The 25,187-nt window shown below is 37.7% G+C and overlaps 1 protein-coding gene and 2 long non-coding RNA genes across 8 annotated transcripts; all 3 read left to right on the top strand.

Annotated features, from left to right (window-relative positions):
• Positions 1-2,356, top strand: LOC311289676. The gene is made up of 3 exons (XR_014627190.1): positions 1-190; positions 1,104-1,203; positions 1,376-2,356. It is a non-coding gene; the product is annotated as an uncharacterized lncRNA (long non-coding RNA).
• Positions 2,357-3,403: 1,047 nt separating this feature from the next.
• Positions 3,404-6,144, top strand: LOC311290106. The gene is made up of 3 exons (XR_014627318.1): positions 3,404-3,581; positions 4,886-4,985; positions 5,157-6,144. It is a non-coding gene; the product is annotated as an uncharacterized lncRNA (long non-coding RNA).
• Positions 6,145-7,200: 1,056 nt separating this feature from the next.
• LOC311290105 (uncharacterized protein) lies at positions 7,201-20,654 on the top strand. Of its 6 annotated transcripts, none has more exons than XR_014627314.1 (7): positions 7,202-7,370; positions 8,909-9,006; positions 10,598-10,661; positions 11,222-11,299; positions 12,862-12,939; positions 14,707-14,804; positions 18,501-20,277. XR_014627314.1 is itself a non-coding variant. In XM_084408407.1 (4 exons), exons 1-4 carry the CDS (start codon positions 13,709-13,711, stop codon positions 18,535-18,537), a joined length of 309 nt encoding a protein of 102 aa, XP_084264533.1. In that variant the 5' UTR covers positions 13,529-13,708; the 3' UTR covers positions 18,538-20,277. The 6 variants fall into 6 exon arrangements, 1 of the variants encoding a protein (XP_084264533.1); XR_014627315.1 differs by lacking the exon at positions 18,501-20,277 and adding an exon at positions 16,066-16,314; XR_014627313.1 differs by lacking the exon at positions 12,862-12,939 and having other exon boundaries at positions 7,201-7,370; positions 18,501-20,654.
• Positions 20,655-25,187: the final 4,533 nt, after the last annotated feature.

Raw genomic sequence — 25,187 nt, 5'->3', positions numbered from 1 at the left:
GGATGCTTGACCGACAACATGACACTTGACAACAGCAACATGTGTAGACTTTTGTATAGTTTTAAGTTTAGATTCTGCAGATGACAGCTCAGTGACGGCATTATAATGTCACTAAACCACGCATATTGCAGCCCATAAACAAACAAAACTGATACACGCTGCGATGAATCGAGTGTCACTCGACTTATCTGTAAGTATCTATCGTTGTATAAAAGCCACATAACTTTAGTTCTGATGGGGTCTTTCACCTAAAGTGTTGTTGTTGTTGTTTGACAAGTAAGTATGTATGAAATTATAATGTTTGTCACATCTTCTACTGTTTATCACAGACTTTGTTTACAACCTACTCTCTTGCTGAACTCACTGTCAGACCTTTAGATAAACAAATGAATCGGTAGTTCTTGTGTTACATGATTAAGCTTTGGATGAACCGTCCTCTGATGTATGTGTAATGAAGTAGAATAATGGGGAATCCAGTTTGTTAATAGAAATAGTTGGTGTGTGTGTAGTGTATGTCTTCTGCTTCATGGTTTTGTAGAGCTGCAGTGCTTTTCTTCTCATGAAAACTGTCATATATACAGTCCAGAACCAGCCGCTAAAACCATTAAACCAGTCTTTTAGCATTACTCGTGTTTAAAGTCTCCTCTTAATTTTAATTGTATTAAAAGATTATTGTTGATACAGCATTACTGAAGAGGTATAGTATAATCAGTATATATATATTTTTTTTTTTACATTGTACAGCTTTAGGCTTTCAATTTATTCCATTTCCATCTATTAACTAGTCTTTAGACAAAAGCCCTAATCAGACGGTAACTGTTTCTCATGGGGTCGTGAGGTATTTTCAACATTTACAGGGGTTAGTCTGTGATTTTATTGCCGTCCGAATATCTAATGTCTGTGTTTTTCTCCCACCGCCCGTGTAAAAATCAGCTTCACTATCAATAAATAATTTTATTACTGAGGACCATACACTTTTTTTTTTTTTACAGACATCCACATGAGAAACAGTTACCATCCGATTATAGTTTTAACTTTCACACTCTCATTTGAGATGTAGAATATGGAGTAATGTCTTTTTTTATTTATGTCTTTCCTCACAGAAGGAATGAGTTTGGTCCATTACATCCAGTCATCAGAAGCAGAGCTCTGGGACGTGTGGACAGACATTGGCTGTAATGATGGACTTCTCCTGATGGACAGGTAATGTATATGTGTGTGTTACTGTGCTAAACATGTAGGTTCCCATCATTTTCTTTTTGAAGGGCTTCCCCCTTTGAAAAGCAAATGATGAGAACCTAAGTGGGTGGGGAAGGGACGAGGGGCTGAAATTTTTATATAAATATAATTTTTTTTTCTCGTCTGTCTAAAAAAGTATAACCCCTGCTGGTGACTGTGACGGAAGCTCCGGGGGGAGACCGCTCTGGTATCCCCCTCCTTTGGGCGCGCCACTCACACACACACCACATTCACTCATATCGCGGAGATCTGGCTGGGATCAAACCAGCAACCTCTGAAACCGTGAGGCAGCGCTCTTACCTGTGAGCCACAGATCTCTTGCTGAGACATGTGCTGGAACTTATATTTCACTTTTCACCTGAGAGTTTCCAATAAAGCAGTTAAAGTGAAATTTGAACCTGTGTCTTCATTACAGCCTTGCCCTCAGAGAGTGTGTGTTTATCCACTCACCCATCATGCGACAATGACTAACTTTTCAGGACACCTTGTCTGATGAGAACTATTGAAAGTCAGCAATAGTGGGATTTGAACTCAGGACGCTGTGACTGAAACACAACTCTTTATCTCCTGAGCCACTGAGACGGCTGAGATGGTGAGTGATTTGAACAGGTTTGATCCAGAGCTTTGTGTTAAATGATGAATAACTTTAACAAACGTGGGATTTGAACCAGGACTTTCTGGTTCGTAAGGGAGACAACTGTCCACTGAGCCACAGAGATTGTGAGGCAATGATGTTGTTTTAGATTTAAAGTTTATCTTAGCGTATGTTTAAGCTGGGTAAAAGATGATCATCATTGATTGATAATTCATTGACTACTCAGTCCAGAAATAAACACGCAATAAATCTTGTGAAGTATTTCTTTAGATTTATTATTCAGTTATGAGAAAACCAGATCTATTCTTATAGAAATGTTTTTTTATTTCTATAGGAGTCATGTGTGAATTACTATTTGACATTGAAATATGCAAACTGCTATATTCGCTAAATATACGCTGTAATAAATGTATTGTTATCATTTAAGTTATTCTTTGTATCAAATGTATCAGTATCTGTGTGTGAATTTAGTTGTGTCCTATTGTCTTTCTAAATAAATAAATATGCAAAAAAGTCAATCTCAAATTATTTTCGCCCTCCTGTGGTTATTTGTGTGAATTACACCGTTGCAAACCGAGTCTAATGAACTTAAAAGAGTTCGCCCTCCTGTGGTGATTTGTGTCAAGTACACTGCAGCAAATCGAGTCTCATAAAAATTAAATTGTTTCGCCCTCCTGTGGCGATTTGTGTGAATTACACCGCTGCAAATCTAGTCATAAAATTTAAATTGTTTCGCCCTCCTGTGGCGATTTGTGTGAATTACACCGCTGCAAATCTAGTCATAAAATTTAAATTGTTTCGCCCTCCTGTGGCGATTTGTGTGAATTACACCGCTGCAAATCTAGTCATAAAATTTAAATTGTTTCGCCCTCCTGTGGCGATTTGTGTGAATTACACCGCTGCAAATCTAGTCATAAAATTTAAATTGTTTTGCCCTCCAGTGGTGATTTGTGTAAACTACAGTGCTTCAGATCGAGTCTCATAAGATTAAAATAGTTTTGCCCTCCAGTGGTGATTTGTGTGAATTACACCGCTGCAGATATAGTCATAAAATTTTAATTGTTTCGCCCTCCTGTGGTGATTTGTGTAAACTACAGTGCTTCAGATCGAGTCTCATAAGATTAAAATAGTTTCGCCCTCCTGTGGCGATTTGTGTGAATTACACCGCTGCAAATCTAGTCTTATCAAATTAAAATAGTTTCGCCCTCCTGTGGTGATTTGTGTAAACTACACCTGCCCAAATCGAGTCTAATGAACTGGGATTTTTCTTCTGTCCTCTCTATTCTTCTATTAAAAAAAATAATAATATATATATATATATATATATATATATATATATATATATATATACACACACACACAAAAGACCAGGCTTTCTCATTCAAAGGCAAACCATTATTTTCTGCGCCACAGAGCTAGTCTAATGCATCTGTGGGATTTAAACATGTTCTGTTGCTGCTTCATGATTCAAAGTCTCAGATGTGATCTCGCCACTATAATCCGACAGTAAAGTAAAGTTCTTCATCCGCTCCACTAGGCGGCAGAAGCGGGGTTCTCCTTCAGTCTGACGCTTCTGCTGCTTGACAACATGACGCTGGATGACAATCACAACAACACGTGCAGATCCTGCAGATGAGATGACAGCTCTTAATGTTACTTTAACAGCACATATTCCAGCTCAACTGCAAATAAAACCGACACACAGACGGATAAAATGAGGGAACCGAGTATGTCACAAGACTCACCTGTAAGTAACTTTTAGCATCAAGTCAATTTCTCTTGTCAGTTGACTTGCACGCTCTATATTGCAAGTCAATCTCTAGTTGTAGCGTTACCTTTTTAATCTTTGAATGAATCGCCCTCTGATATTCACACTGTAAAGTGGAATAAGAAGGACTCGTTTCTGGATGTATGTTAGAGTCAGCAGGAGTTGTGTCTTGTGTGAAGCGCTGATGTTCTCCTGCTGCTGCTTCATGCTTTTCTTCTACTTCCTGTTATGACTGGTATAGGAGAGTAACACACTGCCTTTAAAATGGTATTTTAATTAAAATGTCATAATATTACTACAAGCATGAAACATTAAAGTAAAGAGCAGTGACTAGACACTTTGCAATTGGTTTTCTTTGCATAGCATTTCTAATATTGTTCTGATGTTTTGGAAGTCTGGCTTTCTTTGAATGGGGACTTAGTTTTTCGCTCTATGTGTTACAGTGTTTTCATTATTTTGTGGCCTGTAAGACAGTAATTGAAGCATCATGAGATGACACTGTTTACAACCTGCACTCTTGCTGAACTCACTATCAGACCTTTAGATAAACAAATGAATCGGTAGTTCTTGTGTTACATGTATGAAATAGAATATTAAGGAATCGTGGTTTTAGTCTCTGTTGTTGTTGTTAGTTGTCGTACTGGATAATAATAATCCAGTTTGTTAATAGAAATAGTTGGTGTGTGTGTAGTGTATGTCTTCTGCTTCATGGTTTTGTAGAGCTGCAGTGCTTTTCTTCTCATGAAAACTGTCATATATACAGTCCAGAACCAGCCGCTAAAACCATTAAACCAGTCTTTTAGCATTACTCGTGTTTAAAGTCTCCTCTTAATTTTAAATGTATTAAAAGATTATTGTTGATACAGCATTACTGAAGAGGTATAGTATAATCAGTATATATATATATTTTTTTTACATTGTAAAGCTTTAGGCTTTCAATTTATTCCATTTCCATCTATTAACTAGTCTTTAGACAAAAGCCCTAATCAGACGGTAACTGTTTCTCATGGGGTCGTGAGGTATTTTCAACATTTACAGGGGTTAGTCTGTGATTTTATTGCCGTCCGAATATCTAATGTCTGTGTTTTTCTCCCACCGCCCGTGTAAAAATCAGCTTCACTATCAATAAATAATTTTATTACTGAGGACCATACACTTTTTTTTTTTTACAGACATCCACATGAGAAACATTTACCGTCCGATTATAGTTTTAACTTTCACACTCTCATTTGAGATGTAGAATATGGAGTAAAGGCTTTTTTTATTTATGTCTTTCCTCACAGAAGGAATGAGATTGGTCCATTACATCCAGTCATCAGAAGCAGAGCTCTGGGACGTGTGGACAGACATTGGCTGTAATGATGGACTTCTGCTGATGGACAGGTAATGTATATGTGTGTGTTACTGTGCTAAACATGTAGGTTCCCATCATTTTCTTTTTGAAGGGCTTGCCCCTTTGAAAAGCAAATGATGAGAACCTAAGTGGGTGGGGAAGGGACGAGGGGCTGAAATTTTTATATAAATACTTTTTTTTTTTCTCGTCTGTCCAAAAAGTATAACCCCTGCTGGTGACTGTGACGGAAGCTCCGGGGGGAGACCGCTCTGGTATCCCCCTCCTTTGGGCGCGCCACTCACACACACACCACATTCACTCATATCGCGGAGATCTGGCTGGAATCAAACCAGCAACCTCTGAAACCGTGAGGCAGCGCTCTTACCTATGAGCCACAGATCTCTTGCTGAGACATGTGCTGGAACTTATATTTCACTTTTCACCTGAGAGTTTCCAATAAAGCAGTTAAAGTCAGATTTGAACCCGTGTCTTCATTACAGCATTGTCTTTAGAGAGTGTGTGTTTATCCACTCACCCATCATGCATTTTGTGACAATGACTGCTTTTCAGGACACCTTGTCTAATGAGAACTATTGAAAGTCAGCAATAGTGGGATTTGAACTCAGGATGCTGTGACTGAAACACAACTCTTTATCTCCTGAGCCACTGAGACGGCTGATATGGTGAGTGATTTGAACAGGTTTGATCCAGAGCTTTGTGTTAAATGATGAATAACTTTAACAAACGTGGGATTTGAACCAGAACTTTCTGGTTGCGCAGGGAGACAACTATCCGCTGAGCCACAGAGATTGTGAGGCAATGATGTTGTTTTAGATTTAAAGTTCATCTTAGCGTATGTTTAAGCTGGGTAAAAGATGATCATCATTGATTGATAATTCATTGACTACTCAGTCCAGAAATAAACACACAATAAATCTTGTGAAGTATTTCTTTAGATTTATTATTCAGTTATGAGAAAACCAGATCTATTCTTATAGAAATGTTTTTTTTATTTCTATAGGAGTCGTGTGTGAATTACTATTTGACACTGAAATATGCAAACTGATATATTCGCTAAATATACGCTGTAATAAATGTATTGTTATCATTTAAGTTATTCTTTGTATCAACTGTATCAGTATCTGTGTGTGAATTTTGTTGTGTCCTATTGTCTTTTTGAAATAAATAAATATGCAAAAAAGTAAATCTAAAAATATTTTCGCCCTCCTGTGGTTATTTGTGTGAATTACACCGCTGCAAACCGAGTCTAATGAACTTAAAAGAGTTTGCCCTCCTGTGGTGATTTGTGTGAAGTACACTGCAGCAAATCTAGTCATAAAATTTAAATTGTTTCGCCCTCCTGTGGCGATTTGTGTGAATTACACCGCTGCAAATCTAGTCATAAAATGTAAATTGTTTCGCCCTCCTGTGGTGATTTGTGTGAATTACACCGTTGCAAACCGAGTCTACTGAACTTAAAAGAGTTCGCCCTCCTGTGGCGATTTGTGTGAAATACACTGCTGCAAATCTAGTCATAAAATTTAAATTGTTTCGCCCTCCTGTGGCGATTTGTGTGAATTACACCGCTGCAAATCTAGTCATAAAATTTTAATTGTTTCGCCCTCCTGTGGCGATTTGTGTGAATTACACCGCTGCAAATCTAGTCATAAAATTTTAATTGTTTCGCCCTCCTGTGGTGATTTGTGTGAATTACACCGCTGCAAATCTAGTCATAAAATTTAAATTGTTTCGCCCTCCTGTGGTGATTTGTGTGAACTACAGTGCTTCAGATCGAGTCTCATAAGATTAAAATAGTTTCGCCCTCCTGTGGCGATTTGTGTGAATTACACCGCTGCAAATCTAGTCTTATCAAATTAAAATAGTTTCGCCCTCCTGTGGTGATTTGTGTAAACTACACCTGCCCAAATCGAGTCTAATGAACTGGGATTTTTCTTCTGTCCTCTCTATTCTTCTATTAAAAAAAATAATAATATATATATATATATATATATATATATATATATATATATATATACACACACACACACAAAAGACCAGGCTTTCTCATTCAAAGGCAAACCATTATTTTCTGCGCCACAGAGCTAGTCTAATGCATCTGTGGGATTTAAACATGTTTCTGTTGCTGCTTCATGATTCAAAGTCTCAGATGTGATCTCGCCACTATAATCCGACAGTAAAGTGCAGTTCTTCATCCGCTCCACTAGGCGGCAGAAGCGGGGTTCTCCTTCAGTCTGACGCTTCTGCTGCTTGACAACATGACGCTGGATGACAATCACAACAACACGTGCAGATCCTGCAGATGAGATGACAGCTCTTAATGTTACTTTAACAGCACATATTCCAGCTCAACTGCAAATAAAACCGACACACAGACGGATAAAATGAGGGAACCGAGTATGTCACAAGACTCACCTGTAAGTAACTTTTAGCATCAAGTCAATTTCTCTTGTCAGTTGACTTGCACGCTCTATATTGCAAGTCAATCTCTAGTTGTAGCGTTACCTTTTTAATCTTTGAATGAATCGCCCTCTGATATTCACACTGTAAAGTGGAATAAGAAGGACTCGTTTCTGGATGTATGTTAGAGTCAGCAGGAGTTGTGTCTTGTGTGAAGCGCTGATGTTCTCCTGCTGCTGCTTCGTGCTTTTCTTCTACTTCCTGTTATGACTGGTATAGGAGAGTAAAACACTGCCTTTAAAAATGGTATTTTAATTAAAATGTCATAATATTACTACAAGCATGAAACAATAAAGTAAAGAGCAGTGACTAGACACTTTGCAATTGGTTTTCTTTGCATAGCATTTCTAATATTGTTCTGATGTTTTGGAAGTCTGGCTTTCTTTGAATGGGGACTTAGTTTTTCGCTCTATGTGTAACGTTACAGTGTTTTCATTATTCTGTGGCCTGTAAGACAGTAATTGAAGCATCATGAGATGACACTGTTTACAACCTGTACTCTTGCTGAACTCACTATCAGACCTTTAGATAAACAAATGAATCGGTAGTTCTTGTGTTACATGATTAAGCTTTGAATGAATCGTCCTCTGATGTATGTGTAATGAAGTAGAATAATGGGGAATCGTGGGTTTTGTCTCTGTTGCTGATGTTAGTTGTCGTACTGGATAATAATAATCCAGTTTGTTAATAGAAATAGTTGGTGTGTGTGTGTAGTGTATGTCTTCTGCTTCATGGTTATGAAATAGAATATCAAGGAATCGTGGTTTTAGTCTCTGTTGTTGTCAGTTGTCTTACTGTATGTAATAATCTAGTGGATTGATGCTTGTTAATAGAATCAGTTGGTGTGTGTAGTGTATGCCAGGGATCAATCAATCCGCAGGGAACATGTCTCTTGTTGAACTCACTGTCAGACTTTTAGAATAACGAATGAATCAGTTGTTTTGCAATGCCTTTATAATCTTTGAATGAATCGCCCTCTGATATTCATATTATGAAGTAAGAATCATGTTTTTTTCTGTTGTTGCAGTCTTACCTTAGGTAAAAATCTATTACCTATAATCTATTAAATAACTACCTATGACCCGTTGACACTTAGATATGTGATCTTATGTTTCTTTATTAATTATTTATGGTGAATTAAACCTAATCATGACCTTAAAAGTTCCGAATAATGTAGAAATTGCATTAAACAAAAAAAACATTTTTGGTCAGCACTCACAACTGAAGGAGGGTGTTTGTTTCTATTTCTTATGTTCCTGTAATTCTGTGACCTGTAAGACAGCAGCTTAATTATAAGGACAGTAGATTGAACCAAAATATTATTATTGATTCAGCATTCATACTATGTATTATATATTTTACACTGTACAGCTTTAGGACTTCAATTTATGTAGTCAATTACATTTAGCCTAACTATTATATAGACTAACTTTTAGATTTTGATGTTTTAGTTATTCAGTATGTAGTAATGTTTGTGTGTATGTTTCCTCTACAGAATACAGGATGTGTTTGGAGCGTCCAGTCATCAGAAGCAGAGCTCTGGGACGTGTGGACAGACATTCACTGTAATGATGGACTTCTGCTGATGGACAGGTAAGACTTCTAACGTGTGAATGTTGTTGTTTGGCGCTAAACATGTAGGTTATCATCATTTTCTTTTTGGAGGGTCACCCCTTTACAAAGCAAATGATGGGAATCTAAATAGGTGGGGAAGGGACGGCGGGCCAAAATTTTTAGTCAGCTAAATTTTTTTCATTGTATAAAGAAGCATAACCGCTGCTGGACATTGTGACGGGGTTCGGGGGGGGACCCGAAACATCCCCGCCCCTTCACACATACACCATTCACTCGTATCGCGGAGATCTGGCTGGGATCAAACCAGCAACCTCTGAAACCATGAGGCAGCGCTCTTACCTGTGAGCCACAGATCTCTTACTGAGACATGTGCTGGAACTTATATTTCACTTTTCACCTGGATGAGGCCTGTGATTTTACAATAAATCATGCTGAGGTGGGGATTGAACTAACGCTGCCAGTGTAACCTATCAGCCGAGAACATGTGCTTAGCCACTTGCACCACTGTGGCTTTCACATGAAGAGTTGGTGTTTTGGCCATTTTGTTTGATATAATCACAACAATTTAACGCAAGCAAGAATGGGATTTGAACTCGGATCTTCTTGTTTAAAGCCCAACACTTTATCAACTGAACCACTGAGTCTGTTTAGTTAAAGGATGCTCTGGATGAATTTTTATTGAGAGTTTTATTTAATGGAAAATGCAGCAGTTGTGTGATTGGCTGTGTTTGAACCAGCAACCTCTGAAACTATGAGGCAGCGCTCTTACCTGTGAGCCACAGATCTCTTACTGAGACATGTGCTGGAACTTATATTTCACTTTTCACCTGGATGAGGCCTGTGATTTTACAATAAATCATGCTGAGGTGGGGATTGAACTCACACCTCCAGTGTAACCTATCAGCCGAGATCATGTGCTTAGCCACTTGCACCACTGTGGTTTTCACACTTATTAGTGATGTCTAGGGCCTTTTCTTTGATATAACTATCAATAACAATTTAATTTAAATTGTGAGAACCGCAAACTGAGGTGAGATTTGAACTTTAACTTTAGCGCACTCTTACCATCACAGAACGTGTGTTTAGCCACTTGCACCACTGTGGCTTTCACACTGAGAGTTGGTGTTTTGGCAACTTTGTTAGATATAATCACAACTATTTAACACAAGCAAGAATGGGTTTTGAACTCAGGTCTCCTTGATTAAAGCCCAACACTTTATCAAGTGAACCACTGAGTCTGTTGAGATGAAAGGTGTTATGGATGGATTTTTATTGACAGTTTTGTTTTATTTAATGGAAAAGTCAGCAGTTTGGGATTTGAACCCAGACTCTCATGTTTGAAGGCAATTGATTATCCTCTGCACCACAGAAGTTCTGATGGTTTGTTTTTGGGTCATGTGTGAATTTGTATTGTTAAGAAAGGTAAACAATTTTTGTCTAGACATTTCTTAGACGTTTAAATTTTATTGCATCTTTGTTTTCCAATTTTGGCAGATTTATAAATATGATTCACCTAATCTTTTCTAGCATTACATTGTGTTTATTTGTATGGAATAATTTCATTGTTTCGACTGTATTTGAGCAACTTTTTAATGTTTTTTATTTATAGGACAGCAGAGCAGAGATGGGAAAGTAAGGGAGTGTGATCAAGACATGTCGGGACTCTAACACTGGTGAGTCTACAGCTCTTATATGTAACACTGCTTCATGCAGCTTTGAAACTTTTACCAATCGTTTGTTTGAATCAGTGGTTCGGAGCACATGTCAAACTGGCATTTGATTGCTGCAAAACAATGCTTCGCCACTTCATACTGTTTAGAAACATTTGTTTCACCACTAGGTGGCGTTAACCTGGTAAACTCATGAACTACCAGCTAATATAGAGTTTAAACTGATCTCAGCTCACTTTTATAGTTTAGGTTCAGTTTTAGTGACAAACGTGTGTAGAAAAATGGAGAGTGAAAGTTAATTGTATTTTACTGGCCTGATTAGCCAAGCCCTCCTAAAAACACACAAAACAAGCCTTACAAATTAATACAACACTTCACATTTAATGGGATTTAATGATTTGTACATCTATTTAATAACAATGGAAACATCTGCAATCGGTTTGTAAAAGGTGTCAATACATGTTTGCATTGCATTCTTATTATATTTACCTGACCAGCAGGTGTCGTCAACTTAATTATTTACCCTCTTTCCCTCTCACTACCTTTTTTATGTTCTCGAACAGACAGAAAAAGACATTCTCCTACGCTCCGGGTTAGAAGAGGTCATGGACAATCACCCGACACAGTCTAAACTGTGAGCGGTAAGAACGTCTTGTTTTTCCACATGCTGTTTAGGCAAATAAACCTCAGTTTAGGTGACTTAAGTTCAAACAGACTTCATCAGAAGGTGACATAGGGCCTGTCCCAATACCAACACTTGAGTCTGATGTATTTCCTGTATTTAACCCAAGTGTTTGTGAAGATCGTGTGTGTGGAGTTTAGCACTTTTTAAAATAAACTTTTAAATGTCTGTTCTATGTAACAGACAACACATTTAGTAATTGTGATGCTTCTAGTATTAAAAAGCAGTTGCAGACGTTTAAAAAAACACCAACAAAATGTGCACTTTACCAAAGCAAATTTTATGTAACATCTAATTAAAGTTTTTCTCAACATCTTGAGATTTTGGCCTATTGAGTTCCATGATGAATGATGGGATACGCTTTAAATATCGCTCTAATGTGGCATTAGAGATAATGTGGATTTAGTGTCCATTAAGGGCAATGAGCTTTGGCATTTATTAGACCCAGGACAGTCTTGTACATTTAACTTCCTGTCAAGTGGCCAAGACTGCAAGTGTGGGTATTGGGACAGGCCAATAATCAACTTCATGAGGTAGGTTGTGAGTACAAGCAAGGCTTCATCAGTGAGGATATGGTGAAGAACCACCTCCCATGATTCAGTTCTCATGCAAACCTGTATTTCTTGATCCTGCTCCAGCACTGCACATTTTTGTCTCCCTTATTTAATACATCTGATCTGATTCAAATCATCAACACGTTTTCAGAGCTGCATGAACTAAAACTGCTATTAAATAAGAGAGACAAAAACAAAATGTGCAGCACTGTGGTTCCCAGGACTGGAGTTGAGCTCTACAAACAATCATCACTGTAGATCCATTCCAACAGAAGTCATCTAATAAGAAAACAAAAATCAAGAGGTTATTTACCAGATGTTGCATTGATTTGAAAGTGCATGATCCCATTAATGCTGTATTTAGTCAGTAAAACAAATTTTAGGACAAATAATTTATCATCCATGACCTGTTTGCATATTACTTGTCTCCATGGCCAAACATTTCTGCAATAATTTGCATTGACCGATATTATACTTCATAGAAATTCTAATTTCAGCTTGTTTAACTGTGTTTAAATGCTGTCTAAAATCATCTCTGGCTCATAGAGCCACATTCTCTGCCTGCAATGGCTAAATGAATCATGTTTTGAACAAATCAGTTGAATGAATGATTCTTGAGTCACTCACTTGTTTCGTTACTGAATGACTATCACTTTATCGCCAACTACTGGCGTCTCCATCAGTAAAATCTCCAGCAATAATCTGACAGTCTGTCTGGAACTCAGACACAAAAGTCCCAATGCTGTTGGACTGAATATCAACTTCTGAACTTACTGATGTATTACTACTGCTGTGTGTAATGTATATTATGTCCGTGGATTTCTACCCTAAGGGGGGCAATTTAGGTACATTCCCAATGAAATTCATTCTCTACTACACGACTTGAAAGCGACATAGAGCTTTTACCATGTGCAGGTGTTTAAAACCCATGTCCTCCTACATCTGCTGTTTTCATATATTATTGCAGACACTTATTGTCCACAAGGGGGAGCAGCTGACACACTATTCTGATCTGATCTCAGCCTGTGCCTGTTTAATCAGTAAGGTAAATAGCCACTATTAGACACAACATTTTAGTCGTAATATCAGCCATTGCATTGGTTTATAGATTCAGACAGTCATTTATAAAAAAAATAATAGAAATGATTTGTCTTGATCTGTCCTATGTTTCAAATACCCAATCAGGCTTTATTATAAAAACTGCTTAAAGCTAACTTACGTGAACTGACACAACAACACGAGGGCATTGTACTTTAACTGTGAACAAACATGATGCATATCATTATAAATAACTATAGACAGACAAACAGCTACTTTAAACATACAAAACAACTTACAAAAAGAAGAAAATCGAACCGTATTTTAACTTACACTTTCAACACATGTTTGAGTTCAACACATTTCATCTGTTTTACACCATCAGTTGAGAGCTGATCTGGTTCATTTTCTAAAACTGGTAGATCCATGTTCTTCTGCTGGTCGAGACCGTGACAAAATCATAGATTTTTCGGAAAATATATGAAATGGATATTTCAGCCTCACCTACAACTGGCCGCCACCTCGATCATGTCGTTTCAAACTGAAGTGCAGTTTTCCATCCGCTCCTCTAGGCGGCGTCAACGAGTTTCAGGTTCAGTCTGACAGCTTCTGATGCTTGACAACATGACGCTTGTTAACTGTGGCCACAACACGTGCACACCGTTTAAACTATATAAACTGCAGATGACAGTATTTTAATGACACTCAACGACACATATTTCAGCCCATAAACAAACAAATCCGACACACGCTGCGATAAAGTTCAGGAAGCAAAGATGTCACGCGAAAGACTCACCTGTCATGTAAGTAAACTCTACAGATAAAGTGCTTTTCTCTTGCATTATCTTATTAAGACTTTAAGTCATTATTCTGTGCTCTTAAGTCATTATTTACGTTTTTAAGTAGTTATGTGTTGTTGCTTTCTTCTGATATTTCATAGCAGGGCTCATGTCAGTTTATTGAGATTCATATTGTGATGATTGAATGTTGCATTTATTGTGACTATAAAATGAACGAACATGAACTAAAACGCACTAAACGTTCATTTTGTTGTGGTCTTTAACGTTAAGTCTTGTTATGTGACAGTTATAATGAAGGTCATCCTCTATGAAGGTTTATCACAGACTGTTTACATTCTGCTCTCTTGTTGAACTCACTGTCAGACTTTTAGAATAACGAATGAATCAGTGGTTTTGCAATGCCTTTATAATCTTTGAATGAATCGCCCTCTGATATTCATATTATGAAGTAAGAATCATGTTTTTTTCTGTTGTTGCAGTCTTACCTTAAGTAAAAATCTATTACCTATAATCTATTAAATAACTAGGCTACCTATGACCCGTTGACACTTAGATTTGTGATCTTATTTTTCTTTATTAATTGTTTATGGTGAATTAAACCTAATCATGACCTTAAAAGTTCCGAATAATGTAGAAATTGCATTAAACAAAAAAAATTCACAATCAGTGAGGATATGAGCAATCAGTGAGCACTCACAACTGAAGGAGGGTGTTTTGTTTCTATTTCTTATGTTCCTGTAATTCTGTGACCTGTAAGACAGCAGCTTAATTATAAGGACAGTAGATTGAACCAAAATATTATTACTGATTCAGCATTCATACTATGTATTATATATTTTACACTGTACAGCTTTAGGACTTCAATTTATGTAGTCAATTACATTTAGCCTAACTATTATATAGACTAACTTTTAGATTTTGATGTTTTAGTTATTCAGTATGTAGTAATGTTTGTGTGTATGTTTCCTCTACAGAATACAGGATGTGTTTGGAGCGTCCAGTCATCAGAAGCAGAGCTCTGGGACGTGTGGACAGACATTCACTGTAATGATGGACTTCTGCTGATGGACAGGTAAGACTTCTAACGTGTGAATGTTGTTGTTTGGCGCTAAACATGTAGGTTATCATCATTTTCTTTTTGGAGGGTCACCCCTTTACAAAGCAAATGATGGGAACCTAAATAGGTGGGGAAGGGACGGCGGGCCAAATTTTTTAGTCAGCTAAATTTTTTTCATTGTATCAAGAAGCATAACCGCTGCTGGACATTGTGACGGGGTTCGGGGGGGGACCCGAAACATCCCCGCCCCTTCACACATACACCATTCACTCGTATCGCGGAGATCTGGCTGGGATTGAACCAGCAACCTCTGAAACCGTGAGGCAGCGCTCTTACCTGTGAGCCACAGATCTCTTGCTGAGACCTGTGCTGGAACTTATATTTCACTTTTCACCTGGATGAGGCCTGTGATTTTACAATAAATCATGCTGAGGTGGGGTTTGAACTCACGCCTCCAGCGCAACCTATCAGCCGAGATCGTGTGCTTAGCCACTTGCACCACTGTGGCTTTCACACTTATTATTGATTTCTAGGGACTTTTTCTTTGATATAACAACTATCGATAACAATTTAACTTAAATTGTGGGAACTGAGGTGAGATTTGAACCTTAACTTCAGCACACCCTTACCATCACAGAACGTGTGTTTAGCCACTTGCACCACTGTGGCTTTCACGCTGAGAGTTGGATTTTTGGCAACTTTGTTTTTTATAATCACAACAATTTAATGTAAGCAAGAGTGAGATTTGAACTCAGGTCTTCTTGATTAAAGCCCAATGTTTTATCAACTGATCCACTGAGTCTGTTCTGAAGAATCAGCAGTGTGGAAGAGGATTATTTGAAAGCTTGTAAATAATGAAAAACATTCACAACTGTGGGAATTGAACCCAGTCTTTCATGTATGATAGGCAACCGATCATCCACTGAGCCACATACTTTGTGAAATTTAACATCACCAGTAATGAGATTTAAACTCATCTCCATGATTGAAAGTCAAAGTTATTTCCTATGCCACTGAGTCTGGGGCGTTAAAGTGTGTTGTTTGATGGGTTTTATTGAGCTTTGTTTTACATGGTAAAAATAGTGTGGGATTTGAACCAAGACAAAAGACAAGAGTTTATCTTCTGAGCCACAGACCAGCACATACTGCATTTTACTGTTTTGTAGGGCAGTATTTGTTCCCCACATTTTTACATCTAATTTCTATACATTTCTATAAAATGATCTGTGTTTGTTTGTTTAAAAGAACATCTGATGTATATTAATTTTATTTATAGATCACAGATGAGAAAGCAATGGTGGACAATCAAGACATGACTGGCCTCGATCCGATTGGTCTACATTCTTAAAAGCAATTTAGCCACTACCTTCTCTACTACAGAATTTGCTCTTTCTTGTCAGTATAAACACTGTTCTCTCATTGGAACTAAATATACTGATCTCTTTATGCAGATAAAAATAATACTAGCTTTTACTTCAAGCCAAAGGTGGACTTAAAACTTATGAATAAAAAAGACAAATCATCCAATTCGATTCATTCATTTATTATTAGTTTCTTTGTTTCAGAAAGTGCTGGTTATGACATCACAAATCAACATATGAACATTCATTAGGCACAGTATTATTTACATTTCCAAGATTAAACATATATGTGAACCGCTACTACAATTAGCAATGTCTACAAATCATTTGAATTAAAATTAAAGTCAATTAATTTTCATAAACAAATTGAGTGGAGTTTTTAACATAAAGGAGTTACACAGTTATTTGATTGAAAGGTAATTCTTGCTGACACATTCAACTGCTCATATGAAATTGTCACATTTAATTTGATAACTTACTATTAAATCTGCCACTGTCTGTCTCTGTAGATCAGTGGATAAATGTTTAGATCTGCAGCTTATTTCCAACTGTGGTCCAGGTGGCGCCACTTTCAGTTCAGAACAAGGGATTCATCCATCCATTCATTCCCTTTCACTTACATCTCCTGTTGTTTCATGGAGGAAGACGACGTACAGGTTTGGAATGACATGATGTAGAATTTTCATTTTGGGTGAACTATGTCTGCTCAGTTGTGTGCATGTCAGAGGGTTATACTGATGTAATTTAGAAATAAACAGTACCAGGATCAGGAATGTGAGAAAATAAAAGGATAAACGGAGAGGACGAGGCCCACACAGATAAATGAGGAGAGAATTCCACACATAGATCCCAAGGTCAGGGCGTGGTGGGAGAGAGACGTCTGTGGGGGATGTGCTGCCCTTTAAATAAAGATGCACAGAGCCAAAGGGTCCCCTAGATGAAAACAAAAACAAGGCATCTCAAAAGACTGGCATTCTATGCAGATTATAAGGATAACTAATCAGAGCATCCTGATACTCTGGGAGAGCGACTGACTGGGGAGAGATAGAGATTTTCCAGAGATGCAGAGATGGAATCTGTAAAACTTTCACACAGAGAGATAAAGGGAATGGAAGGGGGAAGTATTTCCATGGCAGGGTCTATGTGGCTTAAATCCAGAGCATAAAAGGTGCCAGCTGTGTGTGTGTGTGTGTGTGTGTGATCTGAAGGCCATTTCATAAAATGGAAATGAAATGGCTATGGAAAAGCTAATGGTACCATATAAATAGCTGCTTACCTCAATCACTCCAACAATTCCTCTGTCATCCCTCCATCGCCCTCCCTTCCTCTCCATAATTTCGTCCCAAGGGGAACCCGGAAGCCACACCTGTCTGCCTTTTCCATATTTCTGAAATACATTTTACAAATTATTCTGATACAAACAATTATTAATTCATTACCATTTATGGATGCATTTCACCAACAAAAACCCCCCCAAAAAATACTATTTCACAATATTCAATATTTGGTGCTCGAGAAACATTTATTCTTATTATCAATGTTGAAAACAGTTGTGCTGCTTAATATTTTTTTGTGGAAACTGGGATAATTTTCTTTAGGATTCTTTGATGTTCAAAAGAGTATCATTAATGTGAAATATAAATCTTTTGCATCATTATAAATGTTTTACTGTAACTTTTAATCAATTTAATGCATCCTTGCTGAATAAAAGTATTAAATGACAATTTAGACAACTTACCAGCTCAAAATAGATATTTTTCATAATGTAAGGACTTAATGTAAGGTCCTACTGCCATTGTGTGATGTTCGTTGACTTAAAATAATTTAAAAACAATTTTCTGTGGTGTCATCGATGTTGTGCCACAAATGATGCTGATTTGTATCGTACTAGGAACATTCTTTGACATCTGTGGAATGTGAATGATCGATCATTCTTCTTATGTCTTATGTGAGTTCCTCTTTGACTGTGTGCATTACCTCAAAGCAGCAGACTGGAAGTGGCCTCTAGCAGGCCCACGCCTACACTTCCCATTTCCTCCTATAGAAACGCAGGGATCGACCAACAACGGTTTCTGTGGAAGCTCCCATTTGGCAGCTTCCTGTGCCACTCCCAATCTGTGAATAAACAGAACGTTTCTGAGTCTGATTAATGGGCGTCTGAAGACCCCCAACCCTTCAAAAAAATCTTTTTCCGCTTCATCCTGCTCTTTCCTTCCTCCTTCCTCCTTCTTTAGATATTATGCACTTGAAGTCTCGAATGTATGCTAAACACTCCTTTTGGGTCACAATGATCTCTTAAAGTCAGGGACAGGCTAATAATAACACAGACCAACTGCATCCTTCTTTTCAGACATACCCAGACCAGGACAGGGACACATCAAAAGTGACCCAACCCAACGAGGGAGCCACATTGTCATGAAGAGGGCTGGTGTAAATCTCCTGTCCTGGCTCCATCACCTCAGCATGAGGCTCTACAGTAGCATTCTGAGATAATCTACAGGCTTTGGGGTATCAGTCCAGAGGCAGATAGATGATCCTCCTACAGGTCAAAGGTCATATCTGAACACCTACACACTGATTGTTTACTTGGAAAAGTTAAGAGTCCGTTCCACCACTGTTCTTGGTAAATGTCTTGAAATGCATCACAATAATGTCCCTTTCTGCCAACACCATTAGTGAAATGACAAAATCCCATCAATAATCTTTTGTTAGTCGCATAATACAAGATACATTTACATATGTACATTTACATTTAGTCCGCCATACAAAGGGCCTCATTCATAATCAGTGGTTCTTTCTAAGGAATGTATCATTAATATTGCTCATATTAAGGATTTCAACTAATCAAATTCTGATTTTAGCTGGGCAGATGATAAAGGTGAAAACCCCCTATAGACTTGCATTGAAGGAGGCATATCTATGGACTAGACTTGGATGTGGGCTCTTTTCAATTGGAAAACACCCAGCAACAACCTACAACACCCTAGCAGGAATTTTTCTTCAGAATATCTAAAAAATATAGTTTCACTAGGCAAGCTGTCTAATGCTCCTCTAAACTATGTATAACCAAGATATATTTTTTTTACGGTTCCACAATAATCAAAAGGTTACATGCTGTGCAGGATCTAGTAGACCTGTTGGACCTAAAAGACATTTCTTTACACACTATAAGACTTGCTCCTGCAGTAGAGACCACTGATCTGACTGCCTGTCTGTTTGAAACGAGGAGGTTTTAAACATGTCGAACAAAAACAAGTGCTTTGGAGTGGAAAAAGAGGTATAAATAAACAAAGGATTTGTGGAGAGTGTTACTGTCAGCAGGAGATGAGAAAAATAAACTAGATCATACCATCGGAGGAGTTACTCGTTCAAACACATTCTCAACACACACGCAAATGCTGCTTTTTTTTCTCCCGGGGATTGACTCCGGTTGGTACCAGGCTTCTGATAAGGAGGTGCAGAGTGTTCTGTGTCATGTCAACTCCTAAATCACACACTTTCAAGGGTATTCTCTCACACACACACATGCATTTATCTCACAGTAAAAGAGAGTTCAAGCAACACAGGCAAGATTATGCAAATATTATTTTGATCATTCAGAGACACCATGCAGAATGTCTTAGATCTCAACCCTGTTTTGAATCTACAACATTCTTGTGTCATGCTTCCTGTACTCCTCTAGCCTTTTAAACTTTGATTTTTAATGCACACACAGATACACGTTGACCACCTGTGCCTCTGCTCAGTCTGTCAATTTATCATTGTACCATAACTATCTATACTTACTGAAAAAACCACAAATCATCCCTCCAGGAAAACTCTGCTAAAGACTTTCCCAAGTGGGAGTATGACATTCTGTTTTCTTGTCTTGTAGATAAAAAAGTTAAATGTTTGGCGATTTAATGTAGTGAGCAATAAATAAATGAAATACTAATTTCTCCCTGCTCCATGGTTCACAAAGTTATTTAGCAGGCAGCTGTCCTGGGAGATTTTATTTTACCAAATTAAATAAATGGGTACTGCACCTGTTAAACTAAAAAACAACTCTTGTTTTGTTTTTTGTATTAATTGTCTCCATGATTTTCTGAGCCTAGATATGGCGGGGTCCCCAATGGCCTCTGTAAAGTAAAAAAAAAAAAAAAAAGCTCATGCAAAATAAAATACAATTAATTATTATTCAATAAAATAGCTCAGCCTCACGCTCTGATACCTGTGTTATTTTGCACATTTTATTTTAAAAAAGTCTTCATTTCAAGTGACAAGAGTTTACAGAATATTTATGAATAAAATGAATTGAACTATTCCTTTAAAAACAAAAATGTTACCAACTCAATGCCCCTCTGTGTCTTCTTTGCAGGGTGAATCGTTCAGAAAACATCTGAAGTCACAAAACATGTTATAGGCAATAATTTCAGAAAACTGGAACATGGAATGTGAACGCTAGACATCTACAGTGCACAGTACACACTTTCCACATATCTGAAGAACACATGCCATAAATCTCAAGATAAATTCAATAAAAAAAGCTTTAGAAATCGTATTCATCATGGGGGAGGCTTTCCCCTGCCTTGTCAGTGCTTGGCACGCAGTCTCAGCGCATCTAAAGAGGGAGAGTGAATGAGCGCCCGCATTCTTGGAATGCTCTTACCATTGTGGCTCTTTAATGAGGCAGGGTGAGCGCGCGCTCTCCCTGTGACAAACCGCTCGCTAACGATGGATGGGAGGCGTGAAGCCAGACGTGAGAGCACCAACCTCCAGCCTTGCGACCCCTGAGCTGTTTAGCATGCGCTCCGTCGCTCGCCGCTCTGAGAAGTGTGTCAGAAGGGCTCCCTTGAAAATCTAGCTCAACAAAGTTCTCTAGTTCTACAAATGCTTTACATTACAAGATGTGTGTGAGTGGAGTATTAATATTCTATTATCCTGTGAGGTTAACCTTTCCAACCCAAATTATCTGAAATTGAACTGAGCCATTAAAGGGGTGGTTGAGTAAGATTTCACTTTTCTAACTTTAGTTAGTGTGTAATGTTGCTGTTTGAGCATAAACAACGTCTGCAAAGTTACGACCCTCAAAGTTCAAAGCAAAGGGAGATATTTGCTTTTAAAGAAATTGCTTTTTAAGGACTACAACAAATGGCTGGTAGGGACTACACAACATTCCTCTGGAGTTAGTGACGTCACTAACCCTAAAATTTACATAAACGCCCCCTGAACACGATTTATAGATTATCGAGACAGAATATGCTAATCAATGACTAGGAGATAACTACACATAAGCTACATAAATTAATCAACTAACCATTCAGAAATGTTGTCTACATGTTGTCACTTCATCTTGAGTCTTTCCATCTTTCTGACTCTGGTTTGAACATAAAAGGCTAAAAGTTTTTGAAATTTCCAGTGCATGTCTGTGTGAGGTAATCAAAGCTTCTAACACACAAGCTGTTGACGCTCCGCCCTCTCTACTGGGAGCAGCAGCTCATTTGCATTTAAAGGGACAAACACAAAACGAGGCATTTTTGCTCACCCTCAAAAAGTGACAACTTTAACATGCTATATAAAAATATCTGGGGTGTTTTGAGCTAAAACTTCACATACACACTCTGGGGACATCAGAGATTTATTTTACATCTTAAATGTAAGGACATTATACCACCCCTTTAACACTGAATGGTAAAATCACTGGAAAACGAACTACTATAGTCGGAAAAACATGTACGCGTTTCAATGGCCGTCCCTTCACCATAGTATGTCCCCCCCTCGTAAATCCTCGCTCGGAGCAATGACCCATCAAAGTTCGTCGCAATGCAAAGTCTATGCAAATATAAAATTAAAAACGTCTGGACTTCTAGAGCAATACCAATATATTCACCTCATTCCTTTGCTCAGCTGCTTGCATTACGACACAATTGTGAGAATCATGGAGCATTTACACCTGATAACACACCCACGGCTCACATCTCAGCTAAACCGTAAGATAAAGAACAGAAGTGTCTTATCAATTTAAAACAATTTGCTTCTCCACATAACAATGGATTCAGTCTCCAAAAGCTTCGTGCTTAAAGTGTTAAGAGCAAACTGCCTATCTTGGCATCTATTTCAGGACAGAAAGAGACGCCCAGGAAGTATGACCAACACCCATATGTTTATCTCCCTTTGTACAGCACCCAAAACATTTCCTCTCTACCATTCATAACAATCACACATGGCATGACGGGAGCTTTGTCACCGCTCTGATCTAACGTTTCCTATTGACTGCTTGTAACAGAGGGGCTTCTCTGGGCCCACACTGAGTTAATGCTATATTTAATGGAGCATAAGTAGATGCCCATGAGTGGAGGTCACAAAAGGTCACAGTTCATGAAACTAAAATTGAATGGAGGTATTGTCTTTTATGGCACTTAAAAGTAAACATGAATTTCCCAGACTAAAACAGGAGCTTTTGAAGTCCGGTTGTCATGGTTTTTGGCTTGGTGACTGTGGTGTGTGCTGGCAGCGTCAGATCTGGTCACAGCAAACGCCACAGCAGCTGCGCTTACACATAGCTTTCTCAGACAAATTAACCCATTCGTTGACGGTGACGAACTTCACCAAATACTGCAAGGCAAATTCTCAAACTAATATCAAAAAAATACAAATTTCAAAGTCTGTAAGTGAAAAGCAACACATTAAAATATTGTGACTCCCATGGTTAAATGATTAAAATAAATTGAATTAAATAAAAATATTACATTAAAAACAAATTGAAACAACAAAAAATATTTTATATCAAATAATGTAATTAATGGTAATTATTAGACATGTTAGTAATAAATTAGCAATATATTAGTAATATAATATGCAATATACAATAGATTGAAATATATATTATTATATTTATAATTTTATAATCTATTTATTAATCTAATTATAATAATCTATTATTATTATTCTTGTGTCTAGCCCATGCACAAAATATTTAATTATATTATAATATAATAGCTGGGGCAGCTGGGCCCTCATTAAATTATGGAATAATTTTTTTTAACATTTAAAAATAGTCCTATTTGTGGAAAAAATATGTAATATTTGAGTTACATAAAAGCTTTTTATTTGTTTTCTTCCTAATTGTACGGAAGCCCTGAAACGCAACGTAAAAAAATAATAATAATTCTAGTTAAAAAAAAAAAACGTCAAAAAAATAAAAAAAAAGAATTCTAGTATTTCGAGATTAAAGTCGAAACGTTTCGAGAATAAAGTCGAAACGTTTAGAGAATACAGTCTTCTATAGAAGTTGCGTGTGTGTGCATTCATAACGGCGCGCGTCCACTGCGCATAGGGCTGTTTCCAATTCTGAATTTTGTGTGTGTGTGTCTGTGTAAATAAATGCACTTGTGAAGTCGAACTGCCTCGGACATGGATCCACACAAAATAGTAGCTTTTTACTTTTATCTGGGCTTTCAACAAAAAGAAAATTCGAGGTGCCAATCTACCAACATGCATTATCATGGCGTCGCCTATAGACGAGCACAGACTCCGCCGGAGTAGGTTCACAATCTGATCGCAACTTTATGTGGCAGTGTTTTTGACGTGTTTTCGTGCTCGTCTATAATAGGCAACACTATCTGGGTCGAGAACACTTAACAGTATCCGCGCTGATTACCTCTTCACCGTTCTGGATACATTTTAGGTGCATCATTCTGTATCCAATCATTTGGCCGGATCCCGTTATTTCCTCAGATATAAAGCTGGCTACCTCCATCCAGTCTGAAAAGTGTTTTCGCCTGTAAAGTCTATTCCGGCGGAGTATATTTTGTAACGTCCTAAAACAAATGGTAATGCCATGTTAGATTCGCACCTTTAAAAATATTACGACTTTAATCTCGAAATGATAGCATTTTTTTAACAGATTTTTTTTTTTTTTTTACGTTGCGGTTCGACTTTAATCTCGAAACGTTTCGACTTTAATCTCGAAATTATAGCTTTTTTTTTTTTTTTTTTTTGATTTTTTTTTTTTTTTTTTTTACATTGCGGTTCAGGGCTTCCGTATAATTGTCCTTGAAATAGTGGTAAAAAAAAAAAAAAACAAAAAAAACACCCCCAACACAAAAATGGTTTGGCCACTGATCAAAATTTGATGTCATTTGATTTGAAGTTCAGTACGCTCAAAATGTCCGGTGCTCAGAAAAGAGAATAAGAGAAAAGGAAAATTCTGGGAGATTTTCTAAACAAATATTTTTAAAAAGGTGGTGACGGCGAAGCTGGAATTAGTAAAGTCAACTTAGAGCAAGGTACAAAACAGCGCAGCCAATACAATGTTCCCGAGCCTTGTCAGCGGTTTTCCTGCATTGAAATTTTTTAGGTGGCCGCCAGAGCAAATTTTTGTCCCGTCAAAGCCTTATTTGATCGGCGAGTGATAGAATAGAATGAGTGCTGAATGCTGATCGCCTGACAGGGCGCATAACGAGCAGAGAGAGAGAGAGAGAGCCCCAGCCGCGCGCGCGCACTCACGTCTTCAAACAACACGTCGAACGCTGTCTTGCTCTCTCTCCCTCGCGCATATATTAATCAAAATCATTTTTGACACGATAGTAAAAGGTCGGAAGACCGCAGTTTCACGTGGAGCATTTGGAGATTTTTTCTCTTCAATTAACGCGGGCTGGGAATTGTGCGCATCTAAGATTATCTCGTCCCGGGCCCAGGCAAGACTGTCAGCTGGCCTGCACTTTTGCATTGGCAAATCATGACATTTGAAATTTCTACAGTGAAAAACTAAACTTGGAGATATTGCAGGTACAACAACAATTTATTGTTTGTTATTTATTATCAACATATTTAAACATATTTAAAGTCGTGCGTGCAAACGGAACTTCTCCAAGTCTGCAAGTCCAAAAATACAATTATGGTGAGATTACTACATTTTATTATATTAAATGCATTTATGGTGAAATTATTATATTTTCATGTCATTCTGTGTTAATTTTGACCACGAACCAAGTGCTGTCACTTTAATTCAGCGCGTGCAGCACAGCAGAAATAGATCTGTGCGGAAACGAACGCT

Source organism: Rutilus rutilus (genome assembly GCF_951802725.1).
Source record: "Rutilus rutilus genome assembly, chromosome: 4".
Classification (NCBI taxonomy): domain Eukaryota; kingdom Metazoa; phylum Chordata; class Actinopteri; order Cypriniformes; family Leuciscidae; genus Rutilus; species Rutilus rutilus.
The sequence above is the reverse complement of the archived record's forward strand: the minus strand, read 5'-3'. Positions and strand labels throughout refer to the sequence as shown.